The sequence below is a fragment of the Hakea prostrata genome, chromosome 9, assembly GCF_041222555.1.
Source record: "Hakea prostrata isolate BN-2017 chromosome 9, UWA_Hpros_2, whole genome shotgun sequence".
Classification (NCBI taxonomy): domain Eukaryota; kingdom Viridiplantae; phylum Streptophyta; class Magnoliopsida; order Proteales; family Proteaceae; genus Hakea; species Hakea prostrata.
The window spans coordinates 60,873,942-60,892,399 of record NC_142608.1 but is presented as its reverse complement, the minus strand read 5'-3'; the positions used below and the strand labels follow the sequence as shown (position 1 = coordinate 60,892,399).

The 18,458-nt window shown below is 35.2% G+C and overlaps 3 protein-coding genes and 1 non-coding gene across 6 annotated transcripts in view; 2 read left to right on the top strand and 2 right to left on the bottom strand.

Moving 5' to 3' along the window:
* The first annotated feature begins 4,345 nt into the window (after positions 1–4,345).
* Positions 4,346–7,061, top strand: LOC149005966 (uncharacterized). Its single transcript, XM_089169290.1, has 5 exons — positions 4,346–4,753; positions 5,021–5,097; positions 6,117–6,271; positions 6,496–6,619; positions 6,709–7,061. The coding sequence occupies exons 1-5, from the start codon at positions 4,630–4,632 to the stop codon at positions 6,895–6,897; spliced, it is 669 nt and encodes a 222-aa protein (XP_089025416.1). The 5' UTR covers positions 4,346–4,629; the 3' UTR covers positions 6,898–7,061.
* Positions 7,062–7,888: 827 nt separating this feature from the next.
* On the top strand, positions 7,889–7,962 carry TRNAT-AGU (transfer RNA threonine (anticodon AGU)). Its single transcript has one exon. It is a non-coding gene; the product is annotated as a tRNA-Thr (tRNA).
* Positions 7,963–9,293: 1,331 nt separating this feature from the next.
* Positions 9,294–16,813, bottom strand: LOC149005964 (putative nucleolar protein 5-2). Of its 2 annotated transcripts, none has more exons than XM_089169141.1 (9): positions 16,669–16,813; positions 15,522–15,675; positions 15,374–15,415; positions 14,797–14,976; positions 14,524–14,688; positions 11,131–11,331; positions 10,164–10,661; positions 9,954–10,085; positions 9,294–9,874 (listed from the first exon to the last, which is right to left on the bottom strand). In XM_089169141.1, exons 2-9 carry the CDS (start codon positions 15,597–15,599, stop codon positions 9,455–9,457), a joined length of 1,716 nt encoding a protein of 571 aa, XP_089025267.1. In that variant the 5' UTR covers positions 15,600–15,675; positions 16,669–16,813; the 3' UTR covers positions 9,294–9,454. The 2 variants fall into 2 exon arrangements, with proteins under 2 accessions (XP_089025267.1, XP_089025266.1); XM_089169140.1 differs by having other exon boundaries at positions 15,522–15,660.
* A 279-nt stretch (positions 16,814–17,092) lies between these two features.
* LOC149005963 (disease resistance protein RPV1-like) overlaps positions 17,093–18,458 on the bottom strand; it is a 41,063-nt gene continuing 39,697 nt past the window's right edge. For both annotated transcript variants that reach the window (XR_016175687.1, XR_016175688.1), the window contains one exon: positions 17,093–18,448. The gene's annotated coding sequence lies outside the window, so the exon portion shown is untranslated. The remainder of the gene's footprint in view (positions 18,449–18,458) is intronic.

Below are 18,458 nucleotides of genomic sequence, written 5' to 3'. Positions count from 1 at the left end.
AAATCTATTTTTCGATTTCGTTGTGGAAATGTGATTGTACGTTCAGTCACAATTCTTCCTCTTACAGAAGTGATCTTACAAATAAGAGCTCTTTATTTTACAGATCTAATGTTACGAACAACAGTTTGCGCTCTATTATAAAAAAGTTGAAAAATCCATATATGTTTTAAATCCTTCATTTCTTGTGCTGAACACTACCTTCGTATCTCTTTTGCAAATAAAATATGTTGAGTGTTATCGTTCAAATCTAATGAGTTTTTGTATCTAAGAGGTGAGGATGTCAATGGTCAAAACCAATATGCACTTGAGAGGCGTTCGAATACCCTAAAGAAAAATATTGTTTGAACGCCTCAGCTCACTCTGTTTAAGTTCTTGTTGTTGTTATTGTTTCGTTCTTCTGCTACATACAGGTAAATGCTTCTGACATAAGATTATTTTACTATTGTGATTTTTTATTTTATTGCATAATATTGGTTTGTCTTATACAATATCTATGGTATTCTACTTCTAACAACTATATCCATATACAAGTTTATGCATCACCCTCTTAAAACACAAAAATAATAGTAATAAAAAAATAAATAAATAAAAGTGCCCACTATGTACCTTATTCCATGTGCACTATAAACCTTATTAAATATAAATTTAAGATAAACAGTGAGTACCTTAATTAAATTGTGTTTCAAAACCTTGCTCTGAAATTAAAATAATACATGAACCAAAAAAAAAAACAAATAATTAAAAAAAAATAATACACGCTTTCCTAATATGGAACAAAGTTAAAAAAAACACACTTTAATTGATTCCAAGTAATGGATCCGAAACAAATCCATTATATTAAAAATATTCCAACCTTATCCTCATCCCTTTCCTAGTATGAATTGTAAAATCAAGAACTGCCACCATTTTCAGAGCTTCCTCTTTAGCCAATAAGTTAAAATAAAAGTACATAAAGAAAAGAAGCTACATCTTCATTCTCTTTGAAAATCACGTGTTTAAAATGAAATGACAACAAAAGCAAAGTGCCAAAAAAACAAATGCGATCCTCCATGACTTCATGATCGTTCACACATTGCAGGTTTTGGTTTTGTGGTTCTTCTACTTAATTTAGTGGTTGAACCATAATCTTTGTAGAATAACAAATGCGTACATCTCAACGAATTATTTGCATAAATAGTCATTGAATCTAAATTAAATCAAACAATTTAATTTAAGAATAATTACTGTTGTCCTCTTATACTTTAATTTTATTATTATTTTATTTTATATACTTTTAAAATTACTAATCCAACCTTTAATTTTGTCTATTATTACTAATGTCTCTTACTGTTAAGCTCCATTAGTTAGGTGATGATATGGTGTCTACATTATTATTATTTTTATTTCTAAAAATAACCATGTAATTATTTCTTTACTTATTTACCATCTTGTTAAGTTATAGTATTACCCTTAATTAATTATAAGAAAAAATTAAGCTTAAATCCATTTTATTCTCCAAAGAGAAACCACTGAATAAAAGAAAGATGTGATTAAATAAAACTCAAAATATTGTATAAAAAAAAAAAAACTCAAAATAGAAACTAATATGAGGAAATATCAAATTAATTCAAAGTTGAAAATTAAAAATCACCTAATATATGTTAACAATTGTGCATGTTACCAATTTCCTATCAATTAGCATCTTATATGTTATTTGTTTGTAAAATTTCCAACATTGTGATTGTGAAAAATTTAAGTGGAGCATGAGAGTTTCAACAACCATAAGTGCGTGGTATCACCAATCCTCGAATTAAATTTTCAGAAGAAACTTAAAATAAAATAAAATAAAATAAAATAAACACTTTCAAGACAATACTTTAATTGAAGATGAACCTTATCTGTAAATCTACATGATTTATGTTTTTTAGTGCAATAGTAAGACCTTCATTAATAAGTATCACGCTGTGGCAAAGATCATTGTTGTTTTATTATTTTATGTAAATTCCAAAAATTACAACACACATAGAGAGATTCATTTTTTTTTTCTTCTTTCTCCTAGATCATTGCTCTTGCTCTTAGAACCTAAATTTATGTTGTGAAACAGTTCGTCTTTACCATAATACACATTTTGATGGAGTTAGGGACAAATAAGCAAGATCTCAAGAGGTAATTCATTCACAAACTTTCTGAATATGCGTCTTCATCACATTGTAAATGGAGACAATTGGTATTCTTTCAAATCCAAAATTGATTCTAAAATATAAGATTTTAAGAAAATAATTGGCATTCAATTTATTTTCCATAAATGAGGGTAATGTCATCTTTTTGACTTCTTAATTTTAATGAAGGGTGAAATAGACATTACATATTCCATGTTAACAGCTACTTAACACCGTTAAAAGTACGGAGACAATACAATAGTAGTTTCATAAAGAATTAGGTTTTATTAGTGATAAAACCAAAGTACAGGAACCAACACTAATTATCCTTTTGAATTAAGTTGGATGATAGAATTGGCTCAAACTGTACTATCAAACCAATCCACTGATCAAACCGGACCAAACCCAGTTCAGGTAATATCAATGATTTATGAATTATGAATGCTTTTCCATCAATTATTAACTAGGTTAACTTACATTTCAAAAAAGTAGTAGTTCTTATGAGGCATTTATTAATCATGTAAAAGTTAGGGGACCTTCACCTTATTGCATGGGCTACAATATTTAATTAGTTGCTTTGATTGTTTGCTTTTTCAGGCCATGAAATTCTAGGGTTTTGCTTTTTCACATTCAAAGAAAGAGAAGTGTAGTGTTGAACACGGCAACATGGCTAAGAATGGGTCCAAAAGTAGGCACCGTCTTTTGTTGACATTTAAACCATATTGAAAATTAATTTCACTCCTTGACTTCTTCTTTTTTAAGGGCTTCCTATGCTTAACCTAATCTTCTTCATTTATCGTCATCTTCCTCTAACCATATTTTGAGCCAAATGGATATCTTTGGTTGAGCTTATTGTGTACGCTATCATCTACCTCTTTAATCATATTGTAATGATATAACTAGTGTTTAATTTAGGCTTCTATATAACATGTTTTTCTTCATTTTTTTTGGATATGAATTGAAAATGTGCTAGTACAGAGGGCAATAAATCTTGTCCATCAAAATTTGTTTAGACTTGCCTTAAAGCCTTGCCCAATTTTCATTCAAAATGGCAAGTTCGAATTCAAATTAATTGATCCTAAAACAGTTGGGTAGAATTCTAGTTTAGGCCTTGAAGCCGTCAAACTTACCCTACTTGACCTAATGTTAATTAAATCAAACTTCCGTCACACGCAACAATAAAGATACCCTTCGCTAATATTAATGAATTACAATTTGCACAACAGATTCTTATTTCTATTTCATATGCGCGCATATATAAACAAAATCCCTTGTGAAATTACCTTCCTAGCAATAATATTTCAGTTTTTTTGTAAGGTATGCCTTATATCTAAGTGTTCTTCATTTCTCTCTTAGGCCACGGTCAGGGCGACCTTGACCCCTAATCTCCGTAAGGTCGGGGTCAGGCTTGAAAAACCTTAAAAAGGTTAGTGTTTGGGTTGAGGGTTCTTAAGGCTGCTTAGCAGAATTGAATAAGGTTTAGATTTGATTTAAAACCTTAAGATAAAAGGCAAGATTTTAGGAAGACCCAACCTAATCCAACCCATTGACACTTCTAACTGGTGAAAACAACTGGCATCAAATGGTGCTAATTAAGGTAATGGTCAAGTTGATGTTGTCATCCCAAAGAAGAAGAACTCATTGAGCTCAACTACTATGGGGCATATATTCTGGAATTTTACGTACACAAAGAATTGAAATTCTATTGGCACTGTTTCACTCTCTTTTAACTCTATTTTTAATTGACTCTCTCAACGTTGCTTCCTTATCTATGTTAACCTATCATTTATTTACTTACTAGCTTTTTTTTCCCCCTTTTTTTTCAACTTCTGGATAGGGTTTGCATTTGTTGACTCAAGCTCAACTTTTGGTTCCTTTTCGTGAGAACAAACAAAGGAATAGTTGCCGTAAAGTCCCCATTGTTTGGAGAATTAGGTAAAGAACCATCTGTCTGACACATCTTTTGACAAAGAGATTGTAAAAAGTTTTAGAATAATGTAAGTTTGGCAAAGCATAAACACAGACCCAGATTTGGGTTATCTACAGAACCCAACTTCAATTGAGAGAGCTCTTGGGTCTGCAGGTAAGAGTTTAATTTATAGAATATTATAGTTGTCTTCCTGAGATAGTTGAGTTCAAATTTCTGGAAAGGCTTCGAAGAAGAGAAATGGTGGTCAGTGGTCCAAATAGAGATAATGAGGTAGATATTTCACAGAACAATTTATGACTTATGACTTCAATATGACCAACCAAGAGTATCTGTCTCCATTAGGGTTTAATTTGTTTAACTTTTCGCTCATGTCAAGCAACTGGTTATGTTTTGACTGTCCCTACTGATCATAAAATTCCATGGACTAAGACATCAACTTTTATTCCTGTGTGTGGCTTTTAGTATACTTGTGTTCATACTGGAAAAAGGAGAACCAAACATATATGATAATCTAGAACTACTGTGATGAAGCACTACTCTCATTTTGATAAATAAGAAATAATGAAAAACTCTCCAAGAGCTGGTGTCAGACACTACAAGAAATCTGAAGCTCCTCGCCTGCGGTGGACACCCGATCTTCATGAATCCTTTGTGGAAGCCGTCGAAAGACTCGGTGGAAAACATCGTAAGTTTCAGTTGCAGTAGATGTTTGAACTATTAAATATAAAAGTTTCACAGAAGATCTCTCTTCAAGGAATCTGAGAGTGTCTAGTAATTACCAAGCCAAGAAGAAATATGTATAAATTTTTTAAGATGTATCTTATAAGTCTTTTTTGTATTCAGCATGACCAAACAAGAAAAGAAAAGGAATTAATTATTACTAGAACCATTATTTGAAGCTTGTATCAATGAAAATTTTCATTAAAGGGCTGATAAATTCTGGATTTTGCAGGAGCTACACCGAAGAGAATTATACAACTGATGGCTGTTAAAGGATTGTTGATATCTCATGTGAAGAGCCATCTTCAGGTACATTTTTCTGTTTTTCTTCAGAAGAAATCTATAACTGTGTTCCTAGAGATATTAAGAAGTTTCAGAACTGTTAGAAGATGATATATTTCTTCTTCTTCTTCTTCTTCTTTTTCTTTTTTTTTCTTTTTCTTTTCTCCCTTTGTTTTGATTCAAGTACTTTTATTTTCTCCCTCACCCCACCCACCCCCAAAGAAATTTAGGGAAAAAACAAAAGAAGAGAGAGAATGCATTTTGTCTTAGATCACAACCCTAGCTTCCAGCTAGATTAATTTCCACGTACAAATTATGATATACAATTGTAGTTGACAAAGCAGTTGAACAGGTATTAATAGGTTGGATACAGATAATTTGATCTGAAAGCCCCTAATGTTTTTGGATCAGAGCAGATGTATCCAATAAATATAGGAACTTTAACAGGAACTGTTTCAAACAGCTTTTACCATAAAATGGTTTTAGTAGAATCAGATCAAACTTGAAATGGCTTTTCTGTGGAGAAAAAACATATCGTGTCATTAGATCAGTAAATCAAAATAACAAGAACCTGAAGAGGGGGAAGAGTCATACTAAACGCCTTACCCCTCAGGAGGAAAATGACATTTTGTGAAAACCCTTGTCATATTTCTTGCAACTCTTCCATCTCTACTAGAATTAAATGAAACTTTTCCAAACATATGTGACAAGAGATTATTATTTAGTGTTCCTAAAAACTCCACTAATACTAATAATGTGTTGTTACACTAGCGGAGTTTTCGTGTGTGCTATATATGTTTGCTACTGGTTTCAAGCCTGGGTGCATGAAGGAGGTTGGTGTGTGAGCTTGGCAGTCAGCACTGGAAAAAAACTCAGCCAAATGCTTTTTATATGGATTTGACATAGCACACACATGAAAGTTTTTCAAGGTCACCATCTTGAATAATTTGTGAATAAAATATTGCAATTACATGAAGATGAATTTATTGCAAACAAACTAATCAGAATTCATAATGTTGCCTATTAAACCTTTCCCTAATCAGCAGATGTACAGAAGCATCGACAAAGGAACAAACATCAAGTCTCTTTTAAGTAGACGTCCATCAAGTAATGGAAGAACAGAATCCAGTGATCTAAACAGCTTTTATCAACAAGATGTGGAAAACACTGACCCAATCTCCAAATGCTTCGCTCTACAAAGGTAAACCCATATACATCCTTAATTTAGAATGCAAATCTTATGATAAGATTTAGTGTTGAAAGCTTACATGTGAACATAACCAACTATTCTAGTCTCTAATAACACATAAGATCAATCTGTAAAAGATTTCTGAATGTTGAAAAGTTTCTACAGGAAATTGAGAGACAAGCTCAAGAATGTACTACACTGCTATGGTGGTTGTTTGAGATTTCACTGTTTTGCAGGCCCTTAGGAATTCAATTGACTAAACGGGAATCTGAAAGGGCAGCCTCTAGGCATGAAAGGCTTTTGACAGAAAGAGATGAAGTTCCCCAGACAAGAAAAGCAATAGAGAGAGATGCTAATCAGGTTTAAGTCAAAAAATTAAATTTATGGTTGTAATCTTCACTGGGTTTTCTTAATATTGTTCCTCATTTATGTATAATTTTGTTGCACAGGTGAACCCAGCTGGTGGAATATCCAATAGAGAAAGAAATGAAAAAGGAGAAATGTGTTATTTGGAAGAATATATGCCTCAGTTCACAAGTGGTAAAGGGAGAGACATTAGGGAATTCAACTCATCCCTTAAGGAAAGTTGCATAAACCTGGACTTAACAATCTCAATAGCCATCTCTAACTCTAACTAGATACTGAAATTGTATAGTAGCTTAAACTCTAACTAGATACTGAAATTATATACTAGCTTGTGCCCTTATATACCAGCAAGTTGCTACTGACATTACTGATAAATTTTGTTGTCTTATCACTGTAACTATTTAATTGAAATTACAGGATAAACATGACAACTGAATCCACTTGATATTTTACAATTTAACTTGTCTTAGATCTTAAATCTTCACCTTTGGCATTTCATTCCGACTTGACAACTCAAGTACTTAAGTGTTCATACAAAAGTACACAATGCTAGTAATAATGAAGATACTGAAAATAAAAAATAACTAGCTAGAAATCTCAGATTCTACGTTGAGATTTTGATCATAAGACAACTCAGTGAAGCACTAAAAGTCTAAAATAAGAACATTCAAATTCCTTGAATTTGATATACTATTCAAGGTATCATATTTGTTATTCATACAAAATATTTGATGAATAATCATTAGGCCAAAGGTTACGTGTATGGTCAAGCTCAACGGAGACCATCTTTGTTACCCAACACCTTAAAAGTCTGAAACAAGAACATTTAAATTCCTCGAATTTGATATACTATTCAAAGTATCATATTTGACATATTTCTTATTCATACATAATATCTGATGAATAATCATTAGGGCAAAGGTTATATGCATGGTCAAGCACAATGGAAACCGTGTTTGTCACCCACCACCTTAAAAGTCTAAAACAAGAACATCCAAATTTGTTGAATTTGACATACTATGCAAGGTATCATATTTGACATATTTGTTGTTTTTTTTTTTGGGTAGAATTGACATATTTGTTATTCATACATAATATCTGGTGAATAATCATTAGGCCAAAGATTATGTGCATGGTCAAGCACAAAGGAGACCATATTTGTCACACACCACCTTGTTTCAATATCCCCTACTAACCTGAAGGAGGATGTTGGATCAAAGAAATATATTACAAATAAAATTGCTTTCAAAATGATTTTCACAAGCTTTCATAGCTCAGTTGGTTAGAGCACCCGTTTAGTAAGCGGGAGGTCTTGAGTTCAACTCTCAATGAAAGCATTTTTTTTTTATTTATCTTTTTTTTGTGACAATTTTTATAGATGTTATTCCCAGTGTATGGTGTGTTTACTCAAACTGGAAATTTTTGCCTTTTTACTTAGTTTTCTTACCCATACCCCATACCTTAGATCAGTGCTGCAGTAAAGAAGCCGTTTGCATTTCAAGTGCAAACTGAATAGAACAAGGAGCAACATTCATTTTTCTGTTATTTTTGGTAAAAGGAGCAACATTGATATAATTGATGGAGTTCACGCATAAAACACTTGGCAGCACAAGTGAATGATCTACTAGAGTTAACCATGGTACCTCGTGTCGCTGGGGGGCGACACGACACCCCCCAGCGACTCGATAAATACTAAACATCGACGATATATCGCCGGTTTCCGGCGATATATCGTCAATGATCGATATTTCGAACCTGTTTCAAGTTTCCACAGTGTGATCGACGGTAGGGATATTGCTTCAAAAAGTCGATAACCAAGAGATATTGCTCACTTTTGCTATCCCCTGTTTTCCTTTTACTTTTCTACTCTGGAAGACCCATTCAGTTATCATGATCTGTTCGTGGGTGAGCCCAAAAGCCAAGAAATTGCAGGGGTTGGATGGGCAGTTGCAGAGGGCTGCAGCGATGAAGATGGTGGCGTGGTGGAGGAGGGCATCAGCGACGTTGGTGGAGAAGGAGAACTGCGCGTTATTTGTCTGCTTGAACTTCCTCAAGGCCATTGCAGTCCAGCAGTCTCCCACCATTTCGTGTCGAAATTTGCTTCAGAAAGTCGTTGCAAAGTTCATCCAGGAATAGAGGACATCACAGGCTGTCCAGAACCACTTCAGGCTGCTTGGCACACCATAACTACTTCTTCACCCTTGTAGAAAAACCCCACAACCTATTCGGGAGCCAGATGATAATTGAAAGGAACAAACTAGGAACAAACGAGAAGGTTGGTTATAGAATCCTAAAGAAAGATTGGTTTGATTTTTGGTATTTTTCGTTCGATTATCAGCTAATCTGAAGCACGTAGAGAGGAATAACAACAAAGATGTTGGATCCCATGGACAGATTTGCAAAAAAAGAGGAGGAATTAGGGTTTAATCCAGTAGGAAGATTTACAGAATAACACGACAATACAAGTTCAAAGATGTAACTCTCCGGTAAACATCGGCGACGTTGTTTGTGCAATCACCGATGGCGATGAGTCGATAACCGAATCCCTCAAAAATCGCTCAATATGTCGGCTGAAATCGCCGTGTCGCTGGTGTCGCTGGTCGCTGGTGTCGCCAGCCACCGACACGGCGACACCAGCCGACATGCCGGACCTTGGAGTTAACCAAGAATGATGTATAATGTATGAATATTAACCAAGCAAAAGGAAATAAGTTTGGCACCTCTGGATAATTAGCACATTTTACATGAAAATCAACCATTGTTATCTTAACATCAAAATTTTTGGCTTGCTTACAATGGAAGATACCTACTACATCTACTGTCGGACATTCACTCATCTTTCTTTTTCTTCCTCTTCTTCTTATCTTTCTTGCTTCCTTCAGTTTCCCCCTCTGTTTCTGGATGCTTTCGCTTCTTTTTCTTCTTTGTTTCTCCAGATTCTAGTTCAATGTGCTGATCCTCAGCCTCCAAATCAGCTTCAGTGTCTGTATGTTTTTTCTTTTTCTTCTTTTTCTGTGTGTCTTCAAGTTCAATGTGCTCAACCTCAGTCTCCCCTTGCTTTTTCTTCTTTTTCTTCTTTTCTTTTTTGGTTTCTTCTCCTGGTTCCTCTATAGAATCCTCTTTGTCTCGCTCATCAGTGTTTTTAATTTGCATACTCTTTCTCCTATCTTCAGTAGCATCCTCATCCTGATGGGCCTTTGTGGTTTCTATGGTCCGCCCAAGTGTTGAATCAGCCGAAGGATTGTAAGCCTGCACATGATCACAAGTACCCTCAATTACTGTAATATCAAGAAAGAAACGAACCAAATGCGAACACTCGTAAACTCACCTTTGCAGTAGTTATCAATGCCCCTGCCCCCTTACGATCCTTATCATAGGCTTCAATCTTGGGTTTGCCTTTCATCGACCCAGCAGAATGCCCCAACTCTCTTCCCTCAAGATTCCTGAGTCGGGCTTCAAGCTACAAAACAGTTTCACATTTTAAAAGGGGTCCCAGAAGAAGAGGCAACAGAATCTTGGAACTTGAGTTATAAATTACCTTTGCTCTATTCTCTAGTCCCATTGAATTATCCGGATTATCTCCAAGAGCGTCATACCTAATGGCTAATGCAGCCTTAGCAGCAAGAGATCGAGAAATTTTTCCCTTCAATTTTGGAGCAGCCTGACCAATTAAAGATGCATGATAGATCAGGCCGTATTTGGGAGTAGCATGTTTTGTCTTCAGAGCCCGGAACAGAGCTTTCTCTGCACCTAGGATCTGAACCGTGCTTCCAGGCTGCTTGGCAAGGTTAATTAAGCTGCCACCATGAGCAATAAGGCGAGCACCAACAAGTTCTCCGACAAGAGCAGTCAGATTTGGAGCAATAGTGTTCATTCTGCTTTTCAAGTAATCATAAAGTTGAGCTCTATACTCTGAAAGAGCCAACACTTGATCACAGAGTTCTCTAATATTCATCAGATCAAGTTCACTGACTTCAGTTCCCATGGACACCACGGCTGCCTCTTTCAGTTCAGTCTCAACTTCTTCTGGAAGTATCTGCATAAAAGCCAGAAAAAGGGTCAATGACCTTCATCTTATTACATGAAGCATGAAACTGGATCTCCTAAAATTTAGCAATGTGGCACATAAATCATGTTTGGAAACTCTGGGCTCGATTTTGATGGCTCACGTGAACGAATTCCAGGACAACATAAAACTGAAAACTTTTCTTGACCATCTTACCATAATGCCATGAAGGCAGCAAGGAAGAATTAAGAATGCTTTAAAACAAATACAACCTAAACACTGAATGCAACTAGGTCAGTTCAACCAGAATCACCTCACCCTATCGTACAGCTTCAAAGTACTATCGGTAAGACAATGCTTTGTCAGCTTTTTGGTCCAAGGGGTTAACAAAGGAACCAATCAAATGGCAAGCTACATCTGCCATATCCTTTACAGCTATCATACTTTCCTGTATGAGCCCTCAGAGTAATCGTTGTAAAAAGGGAAGGCAAAACTCTACCTCTGAGAAATCAAGCTTTGCAGCATTTTCACGGTTCCCCATCAGCTTCACTGCCCTGGCATAGAGAATGTTGTCTTGAACAATCTTTGCAAGCTCTGGAAAATGCCAACCATACCATTCTCGAACTCTCATTGCATATGTGTTGAGCTCCTTATCAAGATCATCCAACAAACCAATAGCCTGAATGATCATTGTATCCACCTATAAAGAGGAAAGCAAACCTTGAGTTATAGCTTTCACAGCAATAGACATAATGCTAAAAATTAACTAAAGAAGAAGAAACTGATTTCCCAAAAACTGGAAAAGATCCTATTTAACAAGAAACGCTTGGTTTCCACCCAAAACAAAATTATTTGTTCTATACAATGCTCAACCAATTCCAGATGAGCGGATGGAGACGAAAATATGGACTTTATTTACCTGCCATGAGTGGGCCACATCATATTATTTGCCATATAATATTTACATTATACCTTTATTGGTAAACAGAACCAACAACAACAACAAGCCTTAAGCCTTGTCCCAACTAAATGGGGTCGGCTACATGGATTCTTGCCTTCCAATAAGTTCTGTTAGAGGCCATGCTAGATACAAAGCCTAAGCTATGTATATCCTTTCTCACCACTTCTCTTAAGGTTATCTTAAGTTTGCACCTAGCTCTTCTAGTTCCTTCAATCTGAATTATATCACTTCTCCGTATAGGGGCATTTACAGGTCTCTGTTGAACGTGGTTGTGCCACCTTAAACAGCTTTCTCAAAGCTTATCACTTATGGCAGCAACTCCCATACCAACTCTAATATGATCATTCATTATCTTACCCTTCCTAGTTCTGCCACTCATCCATCTTAGCATCCTCATCTCTGCTACACTGAGTTTATCTATATGATTATTTTTAACAGTCCAACATTCTTAATTGTACATTTTAGTTGGTTGAATGACGGTCCTATAGATTTTTCCTTTAAGCTTTAATGGAATACGTCAATCACACAAGACCCCGAACGCACCTCTCCACTTCATCCACCCTATTTTAGTTCTTTGGGAAACATCATCATCTACATCACCTCTTTTATTTTATCATTGAATCTAGGTACCTAAACAATCACTCTGAGAAATCTCCTTATAGTCAAGCTTCACCACCTCATCGTATGCCCGACCATAACTAAAGTTACAAACTAGATATTATATCTTCATTCTACTTAGATTAAAGCCACTTGATTCCAAAACTGCTCTCCATGATTCTAACTTGGTATTAATCATCACTTGAGTCTCATCTATCAACACAATATTATCAACAAAAAACAAACACCAAAGGACTTCGTCTTGAATGTTTTTTGTTAATTCATCCATTACAAGTGCAAATAAATATGGGCTTAAAGTTGATCATTGATGTAGCCCAACTATAATTGGAAATTCATTACTTTGTCCCCCCATTGTTCTTACATTTGTCATTGAACTATCATACATAATCTTAAGTATGTCAACATATTTACCTGCAACACTTATTTTCTATAGTACTTGCCAAATTAACGCTCTAGGAACCCTATCATAAGCTTTTTATAGGTCAATAAATACCATATAAAGGTCTTTCCTACACTCTCGATACCTTTCCATAAGTCTCCTAATTAGGTAAATAGCCTCTGTTGTAGATCTTCCCTGCATAAACCCAAATTGGTTCTTCATAATTGTGGTTAAGTGTTTCAAACGGGTTTCAATTACTCTCTCCCATAATTTCATAGGATGACTCATCAATTTAATGCCCCTATACTTATTACAGATTTACAGCTTCGAATATCTCCTTTATTTTTGTAAATTGGAACCACAATGTTTCTCTTCCATTCATTTGCCATTTTTCCTGTGCTTATAATCTTATTAAACAACTTAGTCAACCAAACTAGCCCATGAGTTCCTAAGCTCCTCCATACTTCTATTGGAATTTCATCAGAACCTTGTATCTTACCTAGTTTCATCCTCCTTAGTGCTTCTTTTACTTCGAACATCGAAATTATCCGTATATATGTTCGAAAATTGGTGCTTTGGTGAATGGTGAAATCGTCCGAAGCACTGGTGCTTTAAGGATGCTCATTTAGTATACTAGAGAAATAGATTTCTCATCTTTTCTTAATGTCTTCATCACAAACTAGTACTTTATCATCTCCAATTTTAATACATTTAACACGGTCAAGATCTCTACTCTTCCTATCCCTTATTTTAGCTATCTTATAAATAGATTTTTTCCCCTTCTTTCGTGCCCAACTTATTGTACAACTCTTCATACTTCTTCTCCTTGCTTTTCCCGCAATTTTCTTAACTTCATTTCTAGCCAACCTATACCTTTGAAGACAACATCCTTAGTTTGTTGCCATGTCTTAAAACTAGCTTTCTAATTCCTAATGGCAGCTTGAACCTCACTATCCCACCACCAAGTCTCTATATAAAAATGGAATTTTCCTTTTGATTCACCTAGGACATCTTTAGCTACCCATCTTTATTGGTAGACAGAGAGAGACTAAATTAAAGCTTATTGTCTCTTTCAAACATAAAAGGCTCCACAGGTAACCTTGTTGAGAACTTAAGAATATCTTGGCAATGCATTGCATGAAGTTGGATTCCATAAATCCAATTCGGATCTCTTAATAGGCCTGCCCAATCAAAACAAACTCAAATAATGGCATTAATGGCAATTTTTAAAACTCTGAGAAAAGTTTAGGACATCTTTAAAAGGAAACAAGTTTAGGGGGAAACCACTACATTAACTTGAAAACGGGTATTGGATCGTGGAAATTCAAATGATGATGGAACTAAATTGACTTAAGGGTATAAGAACTTACAGATAAATAATGAGAAAATGGACCTCCATCTTGAAGGCCCCTTCTTGTTCAACCTCTTGTCTGGTCAAAACCACAGAAGCATATAGCCTTGTGATGGTTTCAGTTCATCAATCAAGTTACTTGTGGGGTCAAAGTGTCAAACCTGGATTCATACCTTATAACTCTTTCGGAATACATTAACCAACAATTTTAAAACCAATTTGTGAGCAAACTGCTCAAACCAGATATGAGGCAAGACAAGAACCAGACCGGAGTTTTGATGTGACTCTCTTCATCAAACATAATTTGGCTCAGTTATTTGATCCTCTTGATTAAATATATTTTGGCTGTGTCCCAATAAGGCTGTCCTTTTAGCTATTGGAGATAATTATTTGTTATGAATTGGGTTTCAGTGGACACAAACCAGAGAAGCATTCTTTTTTTTTCTTTTTTTACTTACACTATTCAAACCAACACAGAGTGTGCTGTCTAAAAACTAACAATTATATTGAGCACTAAAAAATACATAACATGAATAAACTTCAAAATCAAAGACTAGTAAATAGTTTGAAGGAGAGAGTTCACCTTGTCAGGACTAAATTTTAGCTTATATCTAGACAAACTGTGTGCTAAACCCAAGCTCATTGGAGCTAAATCTTGACCAGGGAGCCCTGAAATCAGTTCTGTTAATTGACTTCTTAACCCTCTCATGAGCTCCATCACTGTATTATTGTGAACACAGTCTATTTGCTGAAAAAATATGAGACCCCAATTATCACATAGAATTGAAAGGAAAAAATGGGTAGTCTGGGATAGCATAAAACAAAGAGTCTATGACACAAAGTGCAGGGAGCATACCAGTTTTTCTTTTATCACATTTCCAAGCTTTGAGTCTGCCACAGCTAATGACTCTCCATCACAATGAGCGCGCAAAAATTTACGAAGAGACTTGGTAGGCTTGCCATCAATCAACAAGGTTGCTGCTGATAACGCTTCAGCTGTGTTCTCGAACTTGGAAAAAGCTTTCAGCTTCACTATCTGACATTGAGGTGAAACCAAGTACATTTCAGGTTTTAAAGTTGATTATGCAGAAGAAAGAAGAAGCTCAAGGAAGAGACTCCCCAACATCCATAGCCATTTATCAAATAAAAAACATGATAATAGAAGAAAGACAAGACAAAATAGACCATTATTCATATTTTTTTCCCCTCATGTATGATTCCACTGATTTAAACGAGTTGTCACCTTGGATGCAAGAAGGTGCTTAGACACCTGGGCAGAGCCTAGGACCTTGCCAATTATGACCAAGATAAACTCAAAAAGGTAATCATATCACACACCTTGTATATCTTGGAAATTATTGACCTACAGCAATGATGATGCATATTACCCAAAAACTGTATCTTTTGGAGAAGCAAAGGAGAGTATAGCTCACCTGTCTAGCTGAATCTGATGTGGAAAACTCCTTCCACAAGTCCTGAAACACAGAGCAAACAATGATATTGAAATCCATTTACTTAAAAGTGGAACCAAATTCAGCGCAGAGAATTACAATGAAACCAATCTAATCAAAGATTACTTACATCAACTTTAGATAGCTTTCCTTCATCTAATACTTTAAACAAGGCGAAACCCGCAGGAGTTTCAAATAGCACGAGCATTTTCAACCCTTATGCACTTAAATATGAATGCTACAGCCCACACTGCTTTACACAGAAAGCTCTGAAATAGAAAGAACTTAAAAACTTAGAGTGGTAAAAATAAATTTGAATACAAGAAAAGGAAAAATAATGGATAAAAAGCATGTTTATATTAGAACATTTAAGTTGCATATCAAACTACAAAAACCAAATACCATCAATTTAGGAAGATTTCCCTGAACAATAACTAATCAAAACCACCAATAACTTTAGAAGTGTACATCGAACTCTAGAAGGGAAAAAAAATCCAAAATCAACCCAGAAAAAAGGCACCACCCCCTCCTCCCTAAAAAAATTACTATCAAAATAACTGTTTTTATATATAGCTCTAAAAATTGGAAGTAATATCGAATCCATAAGACTTAAATTGGAGAGAAAAGGCGACAATACCAGATGGAAAAGACTCTCAACTCCGGATCAATACAAATGTCAGATTTTTTGCTTCATCTCAGATATATACCACCAAGTATTTGAACATTTCTCCTTGAACTCAAGTTTTTTAATCCGTTATACTTTTTTTCTGAAAATGGGGGAAAGTTAAGCTAAAACTTGTCACATTTGCAACGACTGGCGCGAACAAAACATTCTGAAGAAGTTTCAGCAACAAGTAACCTGCAAAGTAGCAGATAAACGCCACAGTTCATAGAAAGGTTCCCTCAATGGCTCACTGCCCCCCATATAGGAAACCCACATTGAGCCAAACAGTTTTAACTTCAAGACACACCATTCCATGAAACTAGGCAATTCTATGAGTTCCCAAATAATCAAGCGGGACTCATTATGCTTAAAAAGGTTCCTAACCGTCTTTAGAGTGTGCTTTCTCATGCGAACGCACGGTCACCTTACCCAACAAAATAATTTTATAAATCAAAAAACAGAAAAACAAAACAAAAAATTCAAATCAGAGGAACTAAAGAAAAGGTAACATAAAAGAGATGAAATAGAGAAATTTCACTTGTAGATAAGAATAAGATAACATGAAGATGACAATGAAGTGAACTACTCAGAAACAGGGCGAGAGAGAGAGTACCACAGCTCAGCGATGGTGCCGGGAGAGCCTTCGCCACCGCCTTGCTGGAGAACTGTACAATGGATGCTGCAGAAATCTGAATAAACCAAAAGAACAAGCGAGAGGGTTTAGCTCTCTTAAACCCTAAACCCAAAGAAGAGACTTTTAGTTTGGGAAATTATCAGTATTAATATACAGATTATTTTTTGAAACAGATAAAAATACCTCTCTATCTATTATACCCTTTTCATATTTGAGGGTAATTTTGTCTTTTAAACAATATAGCTTGTGGGTCTATTTAAATTTGATTTGTTTTGAGTGGCATTAATAATGGGGACCAACGCATGGAATCGCATTGATCATTTTCGAATCATTTTCTAACATGTATTTTGGAATTCTATATCGAAAGCGTAATTGTAATACTAGGGTTTTGTGACTCGACTCGACTTCGAATCCCTTCTGGGCGTAACCTCACCTATTATGTAATACCCTTGTTCCTAATATATAAAATTATTTGTTACAAAAAGTTATTCGACTTGACTTTTTAAAAACATGGCAAATTAACATATGAAAAACGTGACAAAATAAAAATTAAGTACAATACAAACGTGACAATATTTTAAGCTTATACCATTTTTAATAAGAGAAGGAAACAAGGAGTTGGAGGATTTTATAATTTAGTTATATAGATTTATTACTTTATTCAACTCAATTCTTATATAATTTGACTTTTAAAATTTTAAAAAAAATAATTAAACTCACCAAATTCATCAAAATAATTTTAAATTAGACTTTCACCCGATTAAAGTTGTATCCTAAGAAACCATTTGAACCATGGTTAACATTTACCATCAAAAGGAAAACAACCCCAATGACCATCACAAGGTTACTAAGTTGACAATAACTAATGCCCACTCAAGTCTCAATAAAGGTTATAAGTTTGACTCTCTCTAATAGTATATCTATAGAACATGTGCCTCATTATAAATACGTACTCAAAATCTTATTGTCAGATTCCATCATTGAAGATCGTATATTGGAAAAATGAATGACTTGAAGGCTCAAGATTGATACCATTAATGAATCAAATTGCCATTCTCCACTCTCAAGAACTTTGCCTAAAAATGCTGGGTTTTTGTGAAGGAACTACTCTACAGATCTTAATCCTAAAACCAACAATCCATGAAAGAATCAATTTCATAGGAAGAATGTGTTAGTGTAGTTATGAATCTCTTTTAAAATTAACAGAATGACGATCAAAGCACTGTTGTCCAGCAAGGCAATGGCCTCAAAGATAAGAAAATGAACTCATAAACCATTTAAAAATTTCATGTCTAGATGAATTAAGTGGTCCCTGAAGATCTCTACCAAGAAAGAGAAAAGGGAAACTAGCAGATTAAGAGGATATAACCAGTTCAGGAGGGGCTCCAGCCACTGCAGGATCTGGGGAAGGTCATAATGTACACAGCCTTTCCCTAGCTTATGCAGAGCACCTGAAACCTTCAGTGGTCACAAGCAATCACTAGAGCAACCTTCCCATTGCTCCAAAGCCCACCCTCCAAGGATACAGTTCAGTACATACAACAAATGGTTCCGCATGGATATAGATAGCCAATGTAGTTTACACAGTTGCAGAAATGAATCCCAACATTCTATTGGGTCTCTAAAAGTCTCTTTAGATGGCTGGTCTTCTTGGGTCTGCTTGTCCACCGAGTTCTCTAACATTCATTTGATTAAGTTCACTGATTTCAGTTCCCATGGATGCCTCTTTCAGTTCTGTCTCAACTTCTTCTGGAAGTAACTGCATAAAA

Coding starts and splice junctions, on each gene's coding strand:
- LOC149005966 (XM_089169290.1), top strand. CDS start 4,630: ATGAAAAACTCTCCAAGAGCTGGTGTCAGACACTACAAGAAATCTGAA. Junction 4,754..5,020: donor AAGACTCGGTGGAAAACATC/GTAAGTTTCAGT, acceptor TGGATTTTGCAG/GAGCTACACCGAAGAGAATT. Junction 5,098..6,116: donor ATGTGAAGAGCCATCTTCAG/GTACATTTTTCT, acceptor CCTAATCAGCAG/ATGTACAGAAGCATCGACAA.
- LOC149005964 (XM_089169141.1), bottom strand. CDS start 15,599: ATGCTCGTGCTATTTGAAACTCCTGCGGGTTTCGCCTTGTTTAAAGTA. Junction 15,416..15,521: donor GAAAGCTATCTAAAGTTGAT/GTAAGTAATCTT, acceptor TCTGTGTTTCAG/GACTTGTGGAAGGAGTTTTC. Junction 14,689..14,796: donor ATGTGATAAAAGAAAAACTG/GTATGCTCCCTG, acceptor ATATTTTTTCAG/CAAATAGACTGTGTTCACAA.